The 22,710-nt window shown below is 39.6% G+C and overlaps 1 protein-coding gene across 25 annotated transcripts in view; it reads left to right on the top strand.

The window, feature by feature from the left end:
- ABI3BP (ABI family member 3 binding protein) overlaps nucleotides 1-22,710 on the top strand; it is a 463,829-nt gene that overhangs the window by 228,704 nt on the left and 212,415 nt on the right. For 24 of the 25 annotated variants that reach the window (XM_056556215.1, XM_056556227.1, XM_056556223.1 and 21 more), the window contains exons 7-8: nucleotides 10,170-10,221; nucleotides 11,920-11,970. In XM_056556215.1, the coding sequence (XP_056412190.1) occupies nucleotides 10,170-10,221; nucleotides 11,920-11,970 (103 nt within the window). The remainder of the gene's footprint in view (nucleotides 1-10,169; nucleotides 10,222-11,919; nucleotides 11,971-22,710) is intronic. The other variant, XM_056556218.1, reaches the window with a different exon arrangement.

A 22,710-nucleotide genomic window follows, 5' to 3' on the forward strand; every position in this document is an offset into this window, starting at 1 on the left:
GGAAATAGGGAGAGGTTCCTGTGTGGGCCGCCCTTTCTAGGGCGAGTAACACTTGCCAAGAAGGGGATTAATAATGCGAGATTAGGGCCTTACAGGGGAAGATTTTACCCCCAGCGGTTACAATGGACCATACGTTGTTCCCTTCCACCTTTTAGAGGTCTGTGCATCACATCAAAACTTGATGGTGAGGTGGCACATGGTGTTTTTTGCACACCTTTCCTTTAATTTGATTTAAAAAACTATTTTGGGTCCATATATTTTATCTTAAGCAAGTTATGAAAAGTTAAGTTTTACATATTGCATATCCTCAATCCTTACTTTTGCACACTGACACTTTTACAAAAGAGACCATTTTCTTCTGCCTACCTGCCTCAGCTACTATTCTGATCCTGCCACCTGCCTGATGCCACACATCTGATGCCAAATTCTTATTTTTTCACCCACCTTCATCACCGGGTACTGGTATTGCCACCCACCGCACCACTCTGTCACCTGGTCACTTTCAGGACTCCTGATACTGCTGCTGCCACCTCTAGGCTGTCTCATTCTACCAACATATGTTCTCTTCATGTTGATGCCAGCTTCAGGCTGTCTCATTCTGCCACCATGTGTTCTCCTCATGCTGCTGCCACCTCCAGGCTGTGTCATTTAGCCACTATATGGTCTCCTCATACTGCTGCCACCTCCACTCTCTGTCATTCTTCCACTATATGGTCTCCTTATTCTGATGCTACCTCCAGGCTGTGTCATTGTGCCACTCTGCAACAGTGATTCTAATAGTGATGCCTCTGATATGCATGTCATACTGAATAACAGTATTATTTCACTAACCCAGCACACACCCTATGCATGTTACATGTTTTTAATAGCAATTCACCGCAAATAAATTCAGACCGAAACTAATTCATATTTTCTCTTCATGCTGATGCCAGCTCCAGGCTGTCTCATTCTGCCACTATATGGTCTCCTCATGCTGCCGCCAACTCCAGGTTGTGTCATGCAGCCACTATATGTTCTCCTCATGCTGCCGCCACCTCCACGCTGTGTCATTCAGCCACTATATGGTCTCCTCATGCTGCTGCCACCTCCACGCTGTGTCATTCAGGCACTATATGGTCTCCTCATGCTGCCGCCACCTCCACGCTGTGTCATTCAGCCACTATATGTTCTCCTCATACTGCTGCCACCTCCACTCACTGTCATTCTGCCACTATATGGTCTCCTCATGCTGTTCACAACTTTAGGCTGTGTCATTCAAGCCACTATATGTTCTCCTCATGCTGCCGCCACCTCCACGATCTGTCATTCAGCAGCTATATTAACTCCTCATGCTGCCACCAACTCCAGGCTGTGTCAGTAAGCCACTATATAGTCTCCTCATGCTGCCGCCAACTCTAGGCTGTGTCATTCAGCCACTATTTGTTCTCCTCATGCTGCCACCAACTCCACGCTGTGGCATTCAGCCACTATATTTTCTCCTCATTTTGCCACCACCTCCACGCTGTGTCATTCAGCCACTATATGGTCTCCTCATGCTGCTGCCACCTCCACGCTGTGTCATTCAGCCACTATATGGTCTCCTCATACTGCTGCCACCTCCACTCTCTGTCATTCTTCCACTATATGGTCTCCTTATTCTGATGCTACCTCCAGGCTGTGTCATTGTGCCACTCTGCAACAGTGATTCTAATAGTGATGCCTCTGATATGCATGTCATACTGAATAACAGTATTATTTCACTAACCCAGCACACACCCTATGCATGTTACATGTTTTTAATAGCAATTCGCCGCAAATAAATTCAGACCGAAACTAATTCATATTTTCTCTTCATGCTGATGCCAGCTCCAGGCTGTCTCATTCTGCCACCATATGTTCTCCTCATGCTGCCGCCAACTCCAGGCTGTGTCATTCAGCCACTATATGTTCCCATGCTGCCGCTACCGCCACGCTGTCATTCAGCCACTATATGGTCTCCTCATGCTGTTGCCACCTCCACGCTGTGTCATTGGCACTATATGGTCTCCTCATACTGCTGCCACCACCTCCATGCTCTGTCATTCAGCCACTATATGGTCTCCTCATTCTGATGCCACCTCCAGGCTGTGTCATTGTGCCACTCTGCAACAGTGATTCTCATAGTGATCCCTCTGATCTGCATGTCATACTGAATAACAGTATTATTTCTCTAACCCAGCACACACCCTATGCATGTTACAACAAGGCAAGGTGTTCTACACCTTGAGGCGATTCACCTCAAATAAATTCAGACCAAAACTTTTTTTTTCAAAAATTCGCTTATCTCTACTTTTGAGGTTTACAAGGAATTTTCTGATGAGTTGCTTCCCCCACTACTTTGGACTATTAATGAATCCTGTAAAAGTGGTAAATCACCTGCCTTATTGAGTGAGGATAATATTGTTTTGATTCCAAAGAAGTGGAAGTTGATCATACTAGATGGGAATTGTTCTGGCCAATCTCCCTGCTTAATTCCGATGTGTAGCTTTTCGCGAAATTTTTGTCCGCGAGGCTGGTTGTAATGATAAATCAGGTGATAGTCTTAAAACAAATGGGATATATCCCTAAATGTCTATGTTTGACAACATAAAAAAAAAGTATTTATGAATATCCAGGGGAGATGGAAGGGGCTAGCTCCATTCTGTCATTAGATGCCATGAAGGCTTTTGGCAGAGTGGAGCGGGGCTTCCTATGGCTTACCTGTGAGTATATGGGTTTAGGAGGACAGTTCCTGGAATGGATCAAGCGGATGTATGTTAATCAAACTGCAAGGTTATTGATTAATGGAGAACTTACTGACTCTGTCAAGCTGGAGAGAGGCAGCAGGCAGGGGTGTCCATTATCCCCTCTATTATTCGCAATATATATTGAGCCCCTTGCCTAGGCTATAAATGAACAGGTGGATATAAGGGGGTTTGGGAAGGGAGGTAAAACTGAGAAATTATTGTTATATGCAGATGATGCTCTTCTGTTTTTTTTGAGAGATCCAGTCACCACTTTGCCTAGGGTAATGAGGCTGGTAGGAGATTATGGGAAAATCTCCATGTTTAAAGTAAACTGGTCTAAATCAGCCCTTCTCCCACAAGAAGGTAACATGTCTAATTTGTCTGAATCTGGAGAAGTTAATATAATAAAGGAAGGGAAATTCTTTGAATATTTGGGGGCAAAAATCTCTGCTAACTTGTGTTACTAGTGTGGTTCTGCAGCTTAGTTTCATTGAAGTGAATGGAGCCAAGTTGTAATACTACACCCAACCTGGAGACAGACAGACAGAGCGGTTTTGGAAAGAAATTACCTGTGTTTTTCTATTCCTGGTAACCACTTTAAATCACTTGTCAAAAAAATGAAGGATAAACCTCATATTTGGAGGAATTTGCCGCTGTCTATTGCTGATCGCTACTATAAGAATTACTGTTTTGCCTCAGGTTCTTTTCTAACTTAAATGGGTACTCCAGTTGATTTAAAAAAAATGTTTTTCAAATCAACTGGATCCAGAAAGTTATACAGATTTGTAAATTTCTTCTATGTAAAAATCTTAATCCATCAAGTACTTTTCAGCTGCTGTATACTACAGAGGAAGTTCTTTTCTTTTTGAATTTCCTTTCTGTATGACCACAGAGCTCTCTGCTGACATCTCTGTCCATTTTAGGAGCTGTCCAGAGCAGCGATTGGTTTGCTATTTCCTAAAATGATTCCTGTAGCTGGGGGCCGGGGTTAAAGGGTAACTCTCATTAAAACTGCTTTTTGCAATTGCACTCCTTATGGTAAATAAAAAATATTTGTAATATACTTTGTTAAAAAAAATGAAGTTTTCTATGTTTTATTTGTGCTTTAAAAAGCTCAAGAGCACATTTTCCCCCATCTTATACACAGATTTTGGACCGAAGCCCAAACACAGAAAGTGAAGCCTGGAGTGCTGAGGGGGTTGGGTGTCCAGCCTCATGAAATCATAGCTCCTCTCACACTTAACTGCCAAATGCTGTTGGTTGGACACATCACCCTCAGCACTCTAGGCTGCACTTCCTGTGTTTGGCCTTTGGTCCAAAGTCTGTGCATGAGATGGGGGAAAATGTGCTCTTGAGTTTTTTTATGCACAAATAAAACATAGAAAACTTTATTTTTTTAAACAAAGTATATAAGAAATATATTTTATTTACCATAAGGAGTGCAATAGCAAAAATTTGTTTAAATGAGAGTGCCCATTTAATAACCGTCATGCGGGCGGATATTAACCCTTTAGATCGATGCTGTCAAAGCTGACAGCCGCGTCTAAAGGGACCTTAAAACACTCCCTGCTTGTCCAGTGGGGTGGATCGTCCCCCCGCAAAGGCTCTTCATTTGATTGAGCCTGGCTGGATCAGGCTCAGCCAAATGAGCACAGAGCACACAGATCAATGGAGTTCTATGGAACTCCATTGATCTGTATGAGGAATCTAATGATTACTCCTAAAATTCCCTTAAGAGGAATAATAAAGTGTAAAAAATTAAGTTTAATAAAAGTGTAAAAAAAAAAACACATTAACCCCTTCCTTATTAATTTTTAATCACCCCCCCCCCTTTTCCCACATTCTATATAAATAATATGTAAATAAAATAAAAATAAATAAATGTGGTATCGCTGCATGCACAAATGTCTGAACTGTGAAAATAAAACGTTAATTAAACCACACGGTCAATGGCGTATAATTAAAAAAATACCGAAGTCCAAAATTGCAAATTTTTTTTTGGTCACTTTGTATACGTAAAAAAAAATGTATAAAAAGCTATCAAAAAGTCCCACCAAAACATAAATGAGCCCTCACACATCCTCTCATATGGAAATATAAAAAAGTTATAGGGGTCAGAAGAGGACATTTTGAAATATACTAATTTTCCTGCAAACAGTTATAATTTTTTAACAGAAGTTAAACAAAATCAAACCTATATAAGTTGGGTGTCATTTTAATCGTATGAACCTACACACACACTCAACATACAATGGTCGTCACGGAATTACGAGTTTTACATCGAGATATGTACTCAACATACAATGGTTCCGGAGCTCCAGAACTAATTACCAGTTTTCCATAGACATATGTACTCAACATATGAAGGTTTCAACATTCAATGAACCTCCTGGAACCAATTAATATTGTACAGGGTGAGCTATTTATATGGATACATCTTAATAAAATAGGAATGGTTGGGGATATTAACTTCCTGTTTGTGGCACATTAGTATATGTGAGGGGGAAACTTTTCAAGTCAGCCATTTTGAATCCAACTTTAGTTTTTTCAATAGGAAGAGGGTCATGTGACACATCAAACTTATTGGGAATTTCAAAGAAAAACAATGATGTGCTTGGTTTTAACGTAACTTTATTCTTTCATGAGTCATTTACAGGTTTCTGACCACTTATAAAATGTGTTAAATGTGCTGCCCATTGTGTTGGATTTTCAATGCAACCCTCTTCTCCCACTCTTCACACACTGATAGCAACACCGCAGGAGAAATGCTAGCACAGGCTTCCAGTATCCGTAGTTTCAGGTGCTGCACATCTCGTATCTTCACAGCATAGACAATTGCCTTCAGATGACCCCAAAGATAAAAGTCTAAGGGGGTCATATCGGGAGACCTTGGGTGCCATTCAACTGGCCCACGACGACCAATCCACTTACCAGGTAACTGTTCATCTAGGAATGCTCGGACCTGACACCCATAATGTGGTGGTGCACCATCTTGCTGGAAAAACTCAGGGAATGTGCCAGGTCCGAGCATTCCTAGATGAACAGTTTCCTGGAAAGTGGATTGGTCAACAAGGGCCAGTTGAATGGCCTCCAAGGTCTCCCGATCTGACTTTTAACTTTGGGGTCATCTGAAGGCAATTGTCTATGCTGTGAAGATACGAGATGTGCAGCACCTGAAACTACGGATACTGGAAGGCTGTGCTAGCATTTCTCCTGCGGTGTTGCTATCAGTGTGTGAAGAGGGTTGCATTGACAATCCAACACAATGGGCAGCACATTGAACACATTTTATAAGTGGTCAGAAACTTGTAAATAACTCATGAAAGAATAAAGTTACGTTAAAACCAAGCACATCATTGCTTTTTTTGTGAAATTCCCAATAAGTTTGATGTGTCACATGACCCTCTTCCTATTGAAAAAACAAAAGTTGGATTCAAAATGGCCGACTTCAAAATGGCCACCATGGTCACCACCCACCTTGAAAAGTTTCCCCCCTCACATATACTAATGTACCACAAACAGGAAGTTAATATCACCAACCATTCCCATTTTATTAAGGTGTATCCATATAAATGGCCCACCCTGTATGTTGAAGGAACACTGTATATGGTCCTTATGGGTGGAATTTTCCCTCTGTATTTTATAATGGAGAGCTGTTCTGGTAGAGTAGCTTTTACTTATTTGGAGAGATGTTCATACCCAGCTGTGTTCTTGTTATAATAGTTAAATCCAGGGCACCAAAACACAGAGCTGTATCAGTCTCTATAATGGTAGTACAATTGTGATCACCAACCTTTCACCTGCTGTTGCAAGACTACATCTCCATGCACACTCTGACTTTTCTCTGCAGAATATACAGAGATTGTCATCATTAAAAGTAGCCCTTGTTCCCAAGAGGGTTGCTAAAAATCTAAATTTGCTAACATTACTTTGTTACAGTACAGCTAAATGAAGCGCAAAAGGGATTAAATGATTTACCCAAAATAACAGTGTCCTGGAGTTTTTTAAATTCCTGTCTCTTGTGTTACAGAGTGCAGAGTTGTAAAGCACCATGTCTCCTACCTCGGCAGTCCTACATAGCAAAGCTAATCTTTTTAGTGACTGATGATATGATTGAGTTTCTGCTTCGTTACTGATTTTGTATACTAGCGGTGTAACTATCTTTTCTGTGTTTTCTGTTTTATAAAAGTCAAAAATTATTATTGTGGGTAATATAGATAATGAAAAACCTGAAGGATTTGAGCTTTGGTCCTTTCTACAAAGCTGAGATATTCTATCACCTGTTTCTGTTTGCTATTTTCTATTTGCTATTTATATTATTATGGTGTGGAAATCTGCAGTTGATTGGGAACATGATTTTGACATTAACCTGTCAACTGTTTCATGCTGCCCAAACTACAGGCAGCATAAAAGAGATACAGGCATCAAGATGCCAAGGCTGCTCCCCATCTTTCACTAGAGAGAGATGTGAAGGTTAAGGCCGGAGGCAGTGAGGAGTTGCAGAGACCACCCCCTGTGGCTACATTCCCAGGTCACGGCTGCTTTTTTAAATGGGTATTCCAGGTATAACCTTTTTTTTATATATATCAACTGGCTCCGGAAAGGTAAACAGATTTGTAAATTACTTCTATTAAAAAATCTTAATCCTTCCAATAGTTATTAGCTTCTGAAGTTTTCTGTCTAACTGCTCAATGATGAGGTCACGTCCCGGGAGCTGTGCATGATGGGAGAATATCCCCATAAGAACCGCACAGCTCCCGGGACGTGAGTCATCAGAGAGCAGTTAGACAGAAAACAACAACTCAACTTCAGAAGCTAATAACTATTGGAAGGATTAAGATTTTTTAATAGAAGTAATTTACAAATCTGTTTAACTTTCCGGAGCCAGTTGATATATATAAAAAAAAGTTTTGGCCTGGAGTACCCCTTTAAAGTATAATTTCTCTAAAATTCCCAATCATTTCAGAATAAATCATAGTGCCCCAGCACCCCATTGAATGTATCTATTCCATACAGCCTGGTTTGGACAGCATGACACAGCTGTCAGGTTTTAATAGCTGTCTTTAATAGGCTTTCTGTGCTTTGTATGGCATTTTATTTTAAACCTTCACTCCAGGATTCAGTTAGAGTTGAAACTTTTAGACAAAACTTAGGTCAATAATTATGGTCATCCCTGTCTTTATATAACTTTTAGATAAAACTTAGGCCAATAATTATCATCCCAATCTTTATATAACTTGTTATTACTAATAAGTCACATCATACTCTATCTATGTCATACTCCACAGAACATTTTGTTTCAGCAGGGATCACCTTCAACACAACTCTTTTGATGATAAAGTACTGTTCTGGAACTATTCTTGGCTTTCAATATCAGTTGGTGACAATGTAGGTAGAGTCACCTAATCCTTTAAAGTATTCAGTTTAAACCCCATGTCTTCATCTGCACTTAAATCAAGTTTGGAAACCAATAAATTGGGCACAAATCAGAGGAAGTTCTACAAAGGAAAGTATCCATAAATATCATGCAAATATTGCAACATAGTGATACATTATATAAAAGTCAGATTAAAAAATATATAAATTTTTCCCCCCCAGCCATTCACTTTAATGATTGCATTGCGAGATACTGTATACCATTGATGCTAGAGTCTTTTTTCTAACGTGCCTTGTAATATTTTGTGGAAGTGGATGTTGATATATAAATAATATATAAATAAAGAATTCCCTTTATATTTTAAAACCCAACATTTTTTAAAGGCTTGTAAAGCATGTTTAAAATAACTTGTAAGCTGTAACACCAATGATTGATAGCCGCCGGTGTCCTGCAGGTTACCATGGCCGAGCCGCATGCTCGGTTCTCCACCCTCATTACAGGCTCCAGACTTCTTCCCCTACACTGTAAGAGCCGGCGACAGTAGGGGCTGCATGCATGCCCGGGTTGTCATTTTAAGGATCTGTGCCTGTCCATGATTCTTGTCCTCCTCCAATCTTTGCCAGGAACCACTGCTATGAGTGCACTCTTGGTGTATACCAAGAGCACAATTCCCACTAGACAAAATTACACCCCACTCCTTAAAAGGAGTGGACAGCAATAATAACTCAAAATGGTCTTGTTGCTAGCGGCACAACCAAGTGGGGAACGGATACCAGCCAAGGAGGAAACATAAATAAAAATACAAAAAAACACGGGCATAGACTCAAACATACTCCTAGATAGATGCATTAGCACAAAGCTCTGAACAGGATTTTATCCTAGACGATCCAGGATCCAACTAGGTCAAACTAGGACTGATAGAAAGGCATAATGTGAACAGGAGCTAAGATTCACAAACCTCAGGCAAAACAGAATACAATCTGAACACTGGTCTAAACAAGAAACACTAAATATATGCAATGCAAGAATACTAAAACCCGACAAGGTAATAAACAAAGCAGGCTAAAATCCAAATATCAATAACATAGACAGGACAGATAACGTGTTCAAACTCAGGAAATGTGCTCAGACAGACAAAGTTGCATAAATAAACATGGTCAGAGTAACAGGTGAAATTACCAGCCCTGAGCAGCACCTGAAGTGGCCTTATATACTCTCCCAGTGCTGAATGGCTGAAAGCATTAGCTCTTACATTAACAGAGAGAAGCTAACACAGAAACTGTTCAGACATAAACTTAAAACAAACTACCCCTAGGGCAGTAGGGGGCCAATCCAACAAAATTTACCGAACCCCAGGGCCCGGGGTATAAAACCCCTATAATGCTACCCCTAAAACGTAACTTTTACTGTTGTTGTTAAAAAAATATATATATATTCCCAATGCAAAAGATAGGTTAAAACTGATACCAGATGATTCAGTATAAGTACAACAGTTTATAGGAGAGCCGTCTCCAATTTATAATCATGTAGCCCTGCAGTGGCTATTGAAACAAGAGATCATCTAGGTATCACTTAAAATGAACACTCGTTTTTCTCAAGAGGCAATACAAAGATGATCTCTTGTTTCAATAGCCACTGCAGGGCTACATGATTATAAATTGGAGACGGCTCTCCTATAAACTGTTGTACTTATACTGAATCATCTGGTATCAGTTTTAACCTATCTTTTGCATTGGGAATATATATATATATATATATATATATATATTTTTTTTTTTAACAATAACAGTAAAAGTTACGTTTTAGGGGTAGCATTATAGGGGTTTTATACCCCGGGCCCCGGCCAAGGGGTTTGGTAAATTTTAACAGACATAAACTGCATGTCTGAACAGGTCCAAAAACAGAAAATACCAAAAGACAAATAAACAGACATTACAGTTCCATTTCATGTTTACTCTTCATGGCATTAGTCCTCTAAATTTGGTTTACAATTCCCACAATTCTCTTGTTTGCAATTAATACTAATGCATTTTTTTTAATATTTACAGTATGCTACAGAAGACACAAAAGCATTTGTTCCAGTAACCAAGGTGAAGCAAGGTAATGTCTTAAGTTGCAAGTTTTCATACATAAATGATAAAGCTATTCAATATCAAAACATACCCTTTGAGGCAGATTTTCTATTACAAATGTGACAGTATTCTGGTACAATTTGTGTATTAAATCTGCCATACGTGACTTACAATTTCTGAGTTTCAGATACCTTAGCTACTCGCCTGACATGAATAAATAAGGTGTATGGATTCTGTTAAAGGCATGTGGCATTAGAAAAAGAGAGTGGCTTCAGATGAAACATCGTGTTCCAAAATTCTGGCCAACAATCCTGGCACAGTTTGGCTAAATTTTAACTAGAAAGTCTAAGAATGCAACAGATTTAGCAAACTGTCTCTGCCACTTTGATAAATCTGATGCATTCTTAAACTGCTCACACATAATGGGCCTCATTTACTAAGCTGAAACTGACCAGTTTTTGTCTGGTTATTTTGTCTGAGACATGTCTGAGACATGTCTGCGCCAGTGTGCGACAGTGTGCGCCTGAAAAACCAGACTAACCCGAAAAAGGGACGTGGTCTGTCTCAAAAGGGGGGTGGCCGGCCAAAAAGGGGCGTGGTTTCACAACCCCACCGATTTACTAGAAAATTCACAGAAAATCCTGTGGGTAAATGGCTGGAAATATCGACCTAGAAAAAGCTGGTCAGAAAATGTTCCCGAATTTTCCCAATAGTGAATAGAGAGGAATCCTACATGTCTGAAACAACTTTTCCCACTAGTAAAAACCTAAAACTCTTAGCAAATGAGGCCCAATATGTTTCGCTCTCTAATAATAAGACATATTAAGTGATTCAGGGCCTTTGTGTTTATACAAAAATGGGAGAAATACCTGATTCCACACAAGTTTAATCACACATTGAGTAAATATGTTTATTTAGTGGTTGAAAAAGAATCACTAATAATAAAATCACTAATAATAGTTCTACATTGTGCAGCTTTTGCATTATATAGTATAAAAACTAAAATTCTCAAAAAAAGAGCACATTTAACAGAATGTGCCGTCAGAAAATGACCTATTGTTTCTACATTAATCATTTTTGTTTTAATTTTCTATTATCAGTATCTATTAAAAAAAGAAAAAAAGAATCTTGTAATTTTGACAATTTTAGTGACCATTGGGCCTCATAATTGGCTGACATTTGCAGTTCTGTAGAATCATTTCGCCACAGTCTTGCTACAGGCATGATTACAATAAAAGGTAACACACAAGCTACCATTGGCAAGGCATAGATAATAGTCACAGCCCACTTTCTCCTCCTGCCTGTACACTGACCCCTAGACAGGTAACAGAGAATACCTATAACAGTGTCCTATAGATGTCAATAAACATCTTCAGGCAACAGTTCACAGTCTGAATGCTGTTAACCACTTAGTCAAGATGACCCCCATATAATCATGTACAGAGAATATAATAAAAAAAATTATAAAAAAGAATTTAATGTAATAAAATAAAACCATTTCAGATCTCTTTCTGGTTTTAATAATCGGAAATATCGTCAATACACAAGTTACAGTCTTAATTTGGGGATTTAGTCAAACAAACTGCACCAATCTTGTTGTTTTGCCTGTTTTTGTATGATTGCAAAGTCAGAATTAATAAAAACAATATATTTTGTATATATAGACTGTATGTATTTTATTCTGCATGTATGCAGCTCAGTGACATAAAATAAATGTTTTTCCTAGGATTTCATAATCTCACTAAATCCACACCTCCACCAACTGGGAAAAGTCCAGGTATTTATTTGGTTTACTGTTTGTGCTTGAATATTATTTTTCCAATATTTAAAAATATGATAACTTTTATCATATATAAAAATTGAACTTGCAAAATATAAAGTTCATTGTCATTCAGTTACAAAAGAATTCCAATGGTTGCTTTTGCCAGGCTTCTCTTTTTCTTACATACATTGCTATTCATTTTCACTATGTTTTCAAGATGTTGCTTGCTGTTAATGTCTTACAAATCTCTAAGTTACATAGGGGCACAAGGTAAACTTTAAATAAATACAGTAATATAAGATCTAGCGTTAAAGGTGTTGTCTGACCCTTATTGGAATAGACTATCATTTTTAATCCCTCCCTTTCCATTAGTGGTTTCCTCCAACCTTTTTATCCTGGGCATCCTCTGTGGCTTCTTTTCTGATCTTTGTTTATTTATTTACATACAGAACGTCCTGTTGATGTAATATCTGGGTTGCAGGGGTTGGCAGGGCTGACCTCATCGTCAGCTTTGGCAAACCTTCTCCTCCACACCCTCCTCTTGGAATGTATCTTTGCTTACTCTACCCCTAGGCAGTGTAATACAGGATTCTGTATTACTACAAATATATGTCACTCACCCCTTTATTAGGTATTGCTAGTATCAAATTGGACCCCCTTTTGCCTTTAGAACTGTGTTTATTTTTTGTGGAAAATTTTACACAAGGTGCTTGAATCATTTAACAAAGATTTTGGTCCATATGGACATGATGGTGTTACAAAGTTGCTGCAGATTTGTCAGGTGCACATCCATGAGGTGAATCTCCCAGACAACTACATCCCATAGGTGCTCTATTGGATTGAGACTTGTTGACTGTGAAAGCCATTGGAGTAAAGTGAACTCATTGTCATGTTCAAGAAACCTCTTTGAGATCATGTGAGCCGTGTAAGATGGCGCATTATCCTGCTGGAAGTAACCATCAGAAGATGGGTACTCTGGTCATAAAGAGATGATCATGGTCAGCAGAAATACTGTCAATGCTCAGTTGGTACTAAGGTGCCCTAAGTGTGTCAAGAAATTGTGTCCCCCACAACAATTAAACCACCACCACCAGCCTGAACTGTTTATACTTGGCACGGTAAATCCATGATTTCATGTTGTTTATGCCAAATTCTGCTGCTGCCATCTAAATGTTGCAGTTGAAAGCAAGACTCATCAGACCAGACAATGTTCTTTCAGTCTTCTATTGTCCAATTTTAGTGAGTCTATGCAAACTGTATAGAAATTACATCCAGTGCAGTAAGATGCTAGAATAAAAAAAAAAAAGGAGATATCAGCCAAAGAAGAGGAAATGCCAGGGACACATGAATCGCTCTTCAATCAAGAAAACAACACAATACTGTACATGGGCCGGCAAGGGCTGATATAGGTGAGTATAGCTTCTTAATAACTATTACACTACTCCCAACCATATAGACATTTTTTTTTTGTCCCCAACCCCTTTAAACAAGTAGGAAGTGCCTGAAGGTTTAAATAGATCAAGAGGAAACTGTAAAAGTTTAAGCCTGAGTCAAGAGAGCAATTTGGGACATTGTTATCCACTTTACTTTGTTGAAGGTTTATTTAATTCATCCATGTTTAGAGGTACTGAAGAAATGGGTTTAGCATATTGAATTATATCCAGGCTTTTGAAGTCTTTTCAGCAACATGTGTTGCTTAGTATGAATACATTTAAAGGGGTACTCCAATTGAATTTTTTTTTAATCAACTAGTGCCAGAAATTTGATTTGTAAATTACTTCTATTTAAAAATATCAATCCTTCCAGTACTTATCAGCTGCTGTATGCTCCACAGGAAGATGTATAGTTCTTTGACCACAGTGCTCTCTGCTGACACCTATGTCCGTGTCAGGAACTGTCCAGAGCAAGAGAGGTTTTCTATGGGGATTTGCTCCTGTTCTGGACAGGTCCTGACACGGATAGATGTGTCAGCGGAGAACACTGTGATCAGGCAGAAAAGAACTACACAACTTCCTGTGGAGCATACAGCAGCTGATAAGTACTGGATTAAGATTTTTAAATAGAAGTACTTATTTACAAATCTGTTTAACTTTCTGGCACCAGTTCCTTTGAAAAAAATAATTTCTACCGGGGTACCCCTTTAACCCCTTAACGACGCAGGACGTATATTTACGTCCTGCGCCGGCTCCCGCGATATGAAGCGGGATCGCGCCGCGATCCCGCATCATATCGCGTCTGTCCCGGCGCTCATCAACGGCCGGGACCCGCGGCTAATACCACACATCGCCGATCACAGCGATGTGTGGTATTAACCCTTTAGAGGCGGCGGTCAAAGCTGACCGCCGCTTCTAAAGTGAAAGTGACCCGGCTGCTCAGTCGGGCTGTTCGGGACTGCCGTGGTAAAATCGCGGCATCCCGAACAGTTTACAGGACACCGGGAGGGCCCTTACCTGCCTCCTCGGTGTCTGATCGGCGAATGACTGCTCCGTGCCTGAGATCCAGGCAGGAGCAGTCAAGCGCCGATAACACTGATCACAGGCGTGTTGTAGTGTGTGCAGTGTTATAGGTCCCTATGGGACCTATAACACTGCAAAAAAAACGGGAAAAAAGTGTTAATAAAGGTCATTTAACCCCTTCCCTAATAAAAGTTTGAATCACCCCCCTTTTCCCATAAAAAAAATAAAACAGTGTAAAAATAAATAAAAATAAACATATGTGGTATTGCCGCGTGCATAAATGTCCGAACTATAAAAATATATCATTAATTAAACTGCATGGTCAATGGCGTATGCGCAAAAAAATTCCAAAGTCAAAAAAAGCGCATTTTCTGTCACTTTTTATTCCATTAAAAAATGAATAAAAAGTGATCAAAAAGTCAGATCAAAACAAAAATCATACCGATAAAAACTTCAGATCACGGCGCAAAGAATTAGTCCTCATACTGCCCTGTACGTGGAAAAATAAAAAAGTTATAGGGGTCAGAAGATGACATTTTTAAACATATAAATTTTCCTGCATGTAGTTATGATTTTTTCCAGAAGTGCGACAAAATCAAACCAATATAAGTAGGGTATCATTTTAACCGTATGGACCTACAGAATAATGATAAGGTGTAATTTTTACTGAAAAATGCACTGCGTAGAAACGGAAGCCCCCAAAAGTTACAAAATGGCGTTTTTTCTTCGATTTTGTCGCACAATTATTTTTTTTCCCGTTTCGCCGTGCATTTTTGGGTAAAATGACTTATGTCACTGCACAGTAGAATTGGCGACGCAAAAAATAATCCATAATATGGATTTTTAGGTGGAAAATTGAAAGGGTTATGATTTTTAAAAGGTAAGGAGGAAAAAATGAAAGTGCAAAAACTAAAAAGCCCTGAGTCCTTAAGGGGTTAAGTAGGTATTTTTAATAATATACTTTAATAATTTCAATTATTTCAGAGGGTTAAAAACTCTCAATTAACTGGTAAATAATCATTGTTTTAGACACACCCAGAAAAAAACTTTAGAATTACTTTGCCGCCTCAAACATTTCCATGCTTGTTTTTCCAGGATGATTAACTCTCTGGATAAATAAATAGGCACTAAGGCAAACCAAGAGTAATTGCCAGAATTGGCTGCTGGTGGCAATAGAGCAAGTAAAAGTTACTCCTTGCCTTCCCCTAAGAGAATGAAGATAATTCTATAGAAAGTCTATGCAGCCTGTACCCTGTAGTGATGAGAGATATAGGGAGAGAAGGGATCATCTGAGTGCCTCTCCCCTCCTATTTTAGTGATTGTTAGTGGTCTCAGCACCCAAACTCTGAGCCATCAACATTTTTTACATGTCTTTGTGACAGTGATACTTTAGCACTCTGAACATAAAGCATTGAAAGTCAGCTGGCTCTTTCAATGCCAATGTGTAGCAAGTTAAGTTTCTTGGTTAGTTTTGAAAATGTCTAAGATTCCTGGAAACCAGAAGCGTAATGTTATAATATAATGTATACATAAACATATAATATGTTTTCTTTATTTAGCTGTTCTTATAATGTCAACATAATTAGATTTTTTTTCTAATGTAATGTATGTACAACTTGCTTCCAAAATGCCAAGACTGAAAAAAATATTTCTGCATAGATACTATATATGCCATGTTAGGGCATCTGATGCTGCAGGGAATATGTATGGCCAGATTCAACTTCCATGGTTAGGAAAGCCATGCCCTCAGCAGTGTGGTTTCTATGTGGTTTATACACCTTCCTGTCCATTTGAATAGCCATTGCCCATCTTCAAAGCCATTGTTCCCTCTACAAACATTTGCAAAGTGGAGTGTCTGAAAGTAAGAGATTTTGGAGTTAAAGGGGAACTCCGGTGGAAACAAAAAAAATTCAAATTAACTGGTGCAAGAAGGTTAAACAGTTTTGTAAATCACTTCTATTTAAAAATCTTAACCCTTTCAGATATACTACAGAGAAATTTGGGAAGTCCTTTTCTGTCTGACAACAGTGCTATCTACTGACACCTCTGTCCGTGTCAGGAACTGTCCAGAGCAGGAAAGGTTTTCTATGTGGATATGATTGTAATCTGGACAGTTCCCGATACGGACAGAGGTGTCAGCAGAGAGCACTGTTGTCAGACAGAAAATAAATTCACGTATGTCTCTGTATTATACAGCAGCTAATAAGTACTAGAAAGATTAAGATTTTTTAATAGAAGTAAGTTACAAATCTGTTTAACTTTCAGGCACCAGTCGATTTGAAAACATTTGTTTTCTACTTGTTTCCACCGTAGTTCCACTTTAATAAGTTTTAAGTGTTCTTGTATGTAAACTAGCTTAAAAGTGTTTTCCAAATATATAGTTTTGTATTATGTTTGTATATGTATTACATTTTAACTTTGTTTAACTTAAAACACTTTACAGACAATTGTTCATGTTAGCCCTGTGAGAGCTGACACTTATGTTGCCAAGAAGAGCAACTGTCGAATAAAATAATCTGAGATCTTTTAGTAACATCACAGGACTATACTGTAAATAAAAAATGCAGAAACACATCACCAAGAAAGGACATGTCTACACATAATATGTAACAAGCCCTTCTTCAAATCAGACTCAAATGTTTACACTGATATGTATCATGCAAACAATTACTAGCATTGTAAATAATGCTGTAACATTTTACATTAATAAATCCCCACTGGTTTTTTATTATGTAGCTTTCAGTACTTAAAAATCATGCAGACTAGTAGAATATTTTAGTCTAAAAACCATTGTTAGCTTTGTATATTAAGTACACACTTTGAATTGAACTTAGAACTTGAAAAAAAATTGAAGATTTTCCTAGTTTTAATGACGGAAAATATAGATTTTATTAACGACAGGAGGCGAGCAATATTTGCATTATCTTTCTTTACTGAACTCACATAGCAGCGAAACAGTTAATGAAAGTTTGCAGAGAAGAAAACTTAGGTGTAACCAAACATAACAGGTAGTCACAGGTGCACTAATGATGCTCTTAGTACAGGTAATAAATAGCCAGACAGGTTAAGCCCCGCCCTCTTTCTGAGATGCGATAAAGATATAAGTATAACCAAAATAAAGCAAGTCCAATTTTCCAAAGAAAAATATAGTCCAGGAAAAACCGAAGTTAGCAGATGTAAACCAGGATCTTGAATCGGAACGTAAAGTCATCAAGAGTCTTCAGGGGAAGGAAGTCGTCCGAAGAGTAGATCACGGATATGTGATGAGAGTCCTCAGTACGCTGAAAGATATAATTTGTTAAACATAATGAGGGAGGGACAATAGATAGGGAGGGATATTGCTCGCCTCCTGTCGTTAATAAAATCTATATTTTTCGTCATTAAAACTAGGAAAATCTTCAATTTTATGTCTGACTGGAGGCTCCCAATATTTGCAAGTTTAAAGCTATAATGACATAAGCATCATATTATACTTCATAGGATAGACATGGAGACATGAGTGTCAGGTTTAAAATAGAAGGTTTTAAAAGTATGTTCGGAAGACCAATTGGCCGCTTTAAGAAGATCAAGAAGAGATCCTCCTCTTTGGATGGTTCTAGTGGACATAGCCCCTCTAGTAGAGTGTGCTCCGAATTTGGAGGTATCTATTCCAGCCATGTTCATGGCTATCCTGACCCACCTCGCTAAGGTAGTGGATATAACTGGAAGATGGGGTTTACAATAGGAGATGAGTAACTGGGAAAGAGAGTGGTTACGAAGGGGAGATGTTTTATGTTCATAAGATTTTAAACATCTAACTACACAAAGTTTAGGATGATTGGTGAAGGAGGGATAGAAGACCGAGTGTATATTAGTCTTTGTACGACGAGAGATCAAAAATTGAACCCCGTGGGGTAAAAAGGATCTATTCGATATGTCTAGAGCTTTGACGTCTGAGACTCTCTTTATAGAGATGAGGCAAAGTAGAACTGTAAGTTTGATAGAAAGTAGTTTTAACGAGAGAAGGTCGTTGTCCTCCCAAGAGGAAAAGAGATTGAGAATGAGGGAAACGTCCCAGGTGGATTCGTATTTAGGATGAGGAGGTCTTTTGAAACGAATTCCTTTTAGTAATCTACATACAAGTGGATGTTTGCCCACTGGAAAAGAGTTGATATGTTCGTGTTCTGCTGAGATGGCAGAGCGGTACAAGTTTATAGTTCTGTAAGCTTTGCTTGAATCAAAAGATTGTGAAAGAAAGTTCATGACATGGGAGATAGATGCTCGAACGGGATCCAGAGATCGTTGAGAGCACCAATGAACCCAAAATCTCCAGGCTGATCTGTAAGCTTTATGGGTACCCGGGGCCCATGATTCTGAGAGGATGTCCTTAGCAGATTGTGAAAGTTCGCAATCAAGAGGGGATTGCCTGAGCTCATCCAGGCGATGAGAGATAGAGAGCCTGAGATTATTAAGGGGTGAGGGTTCCCTAAGGGGTCCTGAAGAAGAAGAGGGAAGACAGGTAAGATTTTTGGAATGTCCATGGATAAACTGAGAACTTGGGGAAACCAAGTTTGAGACGGCCACCATGGAGTAATCAATACCATGGTCGACCGATGAGTTATCACTTGGGATACGACTCTGGGGATCATTGTAAATGGAGGGAAAGCGTAGAGGATTTCCTGTGGCCAGAGTTGTAGGAAGGCGTCTATCCCTAAAGCCTCTGGGTCTGGTCTCCAGCTGAAGAATAGAGGTAGCTGATTGTTCAAGCGGGAGGCGAAAAGATCCATATAGAGAGGTCCCCATATGGAATTGATAGAGGAGAAAACGGAGGAATCTAGTTTCCAATCTCTGGAATCCGTAAGGAAACGAGAATTCCAGTCCGCAATAGAGTTGGCTAAACCAGGTAAGTATTCTGCTTTCAAAATGATATTCTTTTCCAAGCAGAAATGCCAGAAATCTTTCGCAATTTCTGATAAAGCTTTGGAATTTGTGCCACCCAAGCGGTTGATGTACTGGACCGCCGAGATATTGTCCATTCGAAGCAAAATACAGCAGTGAGATCTGTATTTCGCGAAGCTTTTCAGGGCAAAGGAACCTGCTAAAAGTTCCAAACAATTGATATGAAGGTTGGCCTCGTTCTCTGACCATTTTCCTCCTGTGGTGAGTGTTCCGCAACGAGCTCCCCAGCCTGAAAGGCTGGCGTCTGACTCTATGATAATGTCCGGGGTATGATGGAAAATGGTTTTGCCATTCCAGGATTCTAGGTGGGAAAGCCACCATAGAAGTTCTTCCTGGGCTTCGGTTGAAAGGGGTATCAAATCCGAATAGTCCATACCCTGTCTCAGATGATGAATTTTGAGACGTTGTAAGGCCCGATAATTTAAAGGTGCTGGGAAGATGGCCTGTATTGAAGCGGATAATAGGCCAATTATACGAGCAAGTGTCCGTAAAGATATCACTTGTTTGTTCAAGGTAGATCGGATCTCCTTCCGAATTGTTTTTATTTTCTTGGTGGGGAGACTTAGTATAGTCTTGTGGGTATCTATCATGAAACCTAAGAATTCTACTTCCCTTGAAGGGGTCAAGATAGATTTCTTGTTGTTGATAGAAAAACCTAGAGAGGTGAGAAGGGATATTGTCCATTGAAGATGTTGGAGAAGAGTTGATTGAGACTGAGCCATTATGAGGATATCGTCTAAGTAAATAATTAGACGGACACCTCTGCTCCTGAGGATGGACGTTATGGGTTTCATTAGCTTTGTAAAGCACCATGGAGCTGATGACAGGCCGAAGGGAAGGCAGGTGAACTGCCATTTTTGACTTTTCCAGATAAACTGGAGGTATTGTTGGTGAGAGGAATGTATGGGAACAGTGAGATAGGCGTCCTTTAGATCTACTTTTACTAGCCAATCTCCTTGAATCAACATGTCTCTGAGAAGGTGAATCCCTTCCATTTTGAAATGTTGATATAGAACAAATTTGTTTAAAATGCGAAGATTGATCACCGGTCTGTATCCTCCGTCCTTTTTCTTTACTAGAAAAAGATTGCTGAGGAATCCTTGTGTGTGATTTGAGATTGGAGTAATTGCTTCTTTGGAATGAAGATCTAAGACCTCCTGGTCTATGAGTTTTTGATCTGTAATTGAAAACTGAATCGGAATAGGGAGAGAATGTTGTATTGGGGGAGTTATGAATTCTATCAGGAATCCTGAGACCGTGTTCAGAACCCAAAGATCTGAGGTTATTGAAGACCAAGCATGGATAAAATGTTGGAGTCTTCCTCCTAGGGGAAGAAGAAAAGAAAATAGAGGAACTGGAGTTACCTGAAGATGGTCTGGTCCTTGGGAAACCTCTGCTGCCTCTGGATCTCCATGGACGTCCTCTGGTTGGGAAGAATGGTGCTGGATTGAAGGAGGATGAGGATTGAAAGTTGCCTCTATCTTGATTGGGGCCTCTGGGGTATTGCCTAGATGAGGAGGCTCTGCTGGGAAAGCGGCCCCTACCTTTCCCAGCTTTCCCAAAAATTTTGGAAGAGAAAACTTTCTTTAAGGAAGATTGAGCTTTGTCGAGAGATGTAAAAATCCCGACAAATATTCCTATTTCTTTGATAAAAGCATCTCCAAAAAGGAGACCTTCAGAGGAATTTTCTATTTCATGTGTTGCCATGTTGGCTAACTGAGGATCCATTTTCATAAGGATTGTGCGGCATCGTTCTGCAGCAATGGCTGAGTTAGCGTTGCCCAGCAGACAAAGGGCTCTCTGTGCCCAACCGCGCAAATTGCTGGCATCTATAGGATGCCCTGAGGAGAGTGATGAATCAGAAATTTCTAAAATTTGTGTTAGCGGGACCAAGACATCCAGGAGTTTGTCTTGGCATGCCTTGAAGGACCTGTCCAGGCCTTTTTTAGGGTTCTTCCCCGTTTTATTTAAATATTTGACCAAAATAGGGTCTAGTTCAGGGGTGCATTCTGCTTTATCGGGTAGATTAGGCCGAGGGCATTCAGATCTTAATTTATTTCGGGTGGATCTATCCAAGGGTTTTCTTATTCTGGCAGACAAGTATTTAGCCAGATGGGAATTTGGGACCCATTCTGAGGATCTCTGGTGTTGAATTAGATCTGGGTTGAAATATGGGGTGCCCTGGCTGTCTAGCAGAACTGGTTCTGTGTTTATCCCAGTTTCAGTATTATTTTGTGTGTCAGAGATCTCGCCTTCCTCATAATCCATTGCTTCAACAAAAGAATGGTCAGATGTGTCTGAATCTGAATCAGAATCCTGTTCTGAGGAAGATGAGACTACATAAGTGTCAGGTTTTGATCTTCTTTTAGCCTTTTTTGCCCTAGTATTTTTAACTTCCTTCTGGGCAGAGGGTCTGGGATGTTTTGTGTTAACATCGTTCTGGTGGCTAGTAGTGGCCAATTGTTCATTTATGTCCTGACCTAACCCGTGGCTAGAATGTCGCTTGGACTGGGTTTGCTGGTCGTCCCTTGCACAAAAACGTCTTTTATGTGTGCGTTTACCATGAGGTTTGAAACCTTTGGCTAAAGTTCTAGAGGACTCCTCCGTAGACCAAAAGATGTCTGAAGGAGTAGAGGGTTGAGCAATATTAGGGTTACTGTGTGATATAACAGTTGATACTGATTCTGATATGACCTCACGTATGGAGGAAATAGCTGACTTTATGGCCAGCTGTATTGACTGGTTCACCATGTTTTTAACGGCTTTTGGGTCTGACATATCAATGTCAGTAGGAGTAGAGGGCTGTCCCTCTTTGGGTAATTTATTTTCAGCAGACATTATGAAGTAATTATTTAGTAAAATAAGTGTGCTGAATACCAATAAGGCAAAATTAAATTATGGACTCTGAAGAATAAGGGTAGGAGTAATGACAAATATTATGGGAAATAATCACTTTCCTGAAGTAAATTAGGGTTTTTTCCCCGGGTCTGACAAGACTGGAGGGACACTGTGTCGCTGTGACAAGACCGCGGCAAAGAGCTGACTGGTAGGTTCGCGCCGCTGCTGAGACAGCAAGTGAAGCGAGATTTCGCGATATGTGAGACTCGCACTGTGAGGAGAGCGCGCGTATAGGATTATAACGGTTAGTGTTGGAGACTTAAGTTAAGTAGAATGTATCGGAGATTACCAGCGGGGGTTGTAATTGGGGGGGGAGGGGGGGAAGAAGCGGTGCGTGGCAGTGTGAAGCTGCGATGGGGAAAGGAGTATAATTGTGTACGGGGGTATGAAATATGCTAAAGTATGTATAGTATTATAAGGGTTAACCAAATATATTAATTGTATGGTGATTCCAACAACTATA

The sequence above is a fragment of the Hyla sarda genome, chromosome 2 (genome assembly GCF_029499605.1).
Source record: "Hyla sarda isolate aHylSar1 chromosome 2, aHylSar1.hap1, whole genome shotgun sequence".
In the NCBI taxonomy this organism is placed as follows: Eukaryota; Metazoa; Chordata; class Amphibia; order Anura; family Hylidae; genus Hyla; species Hyla sarda.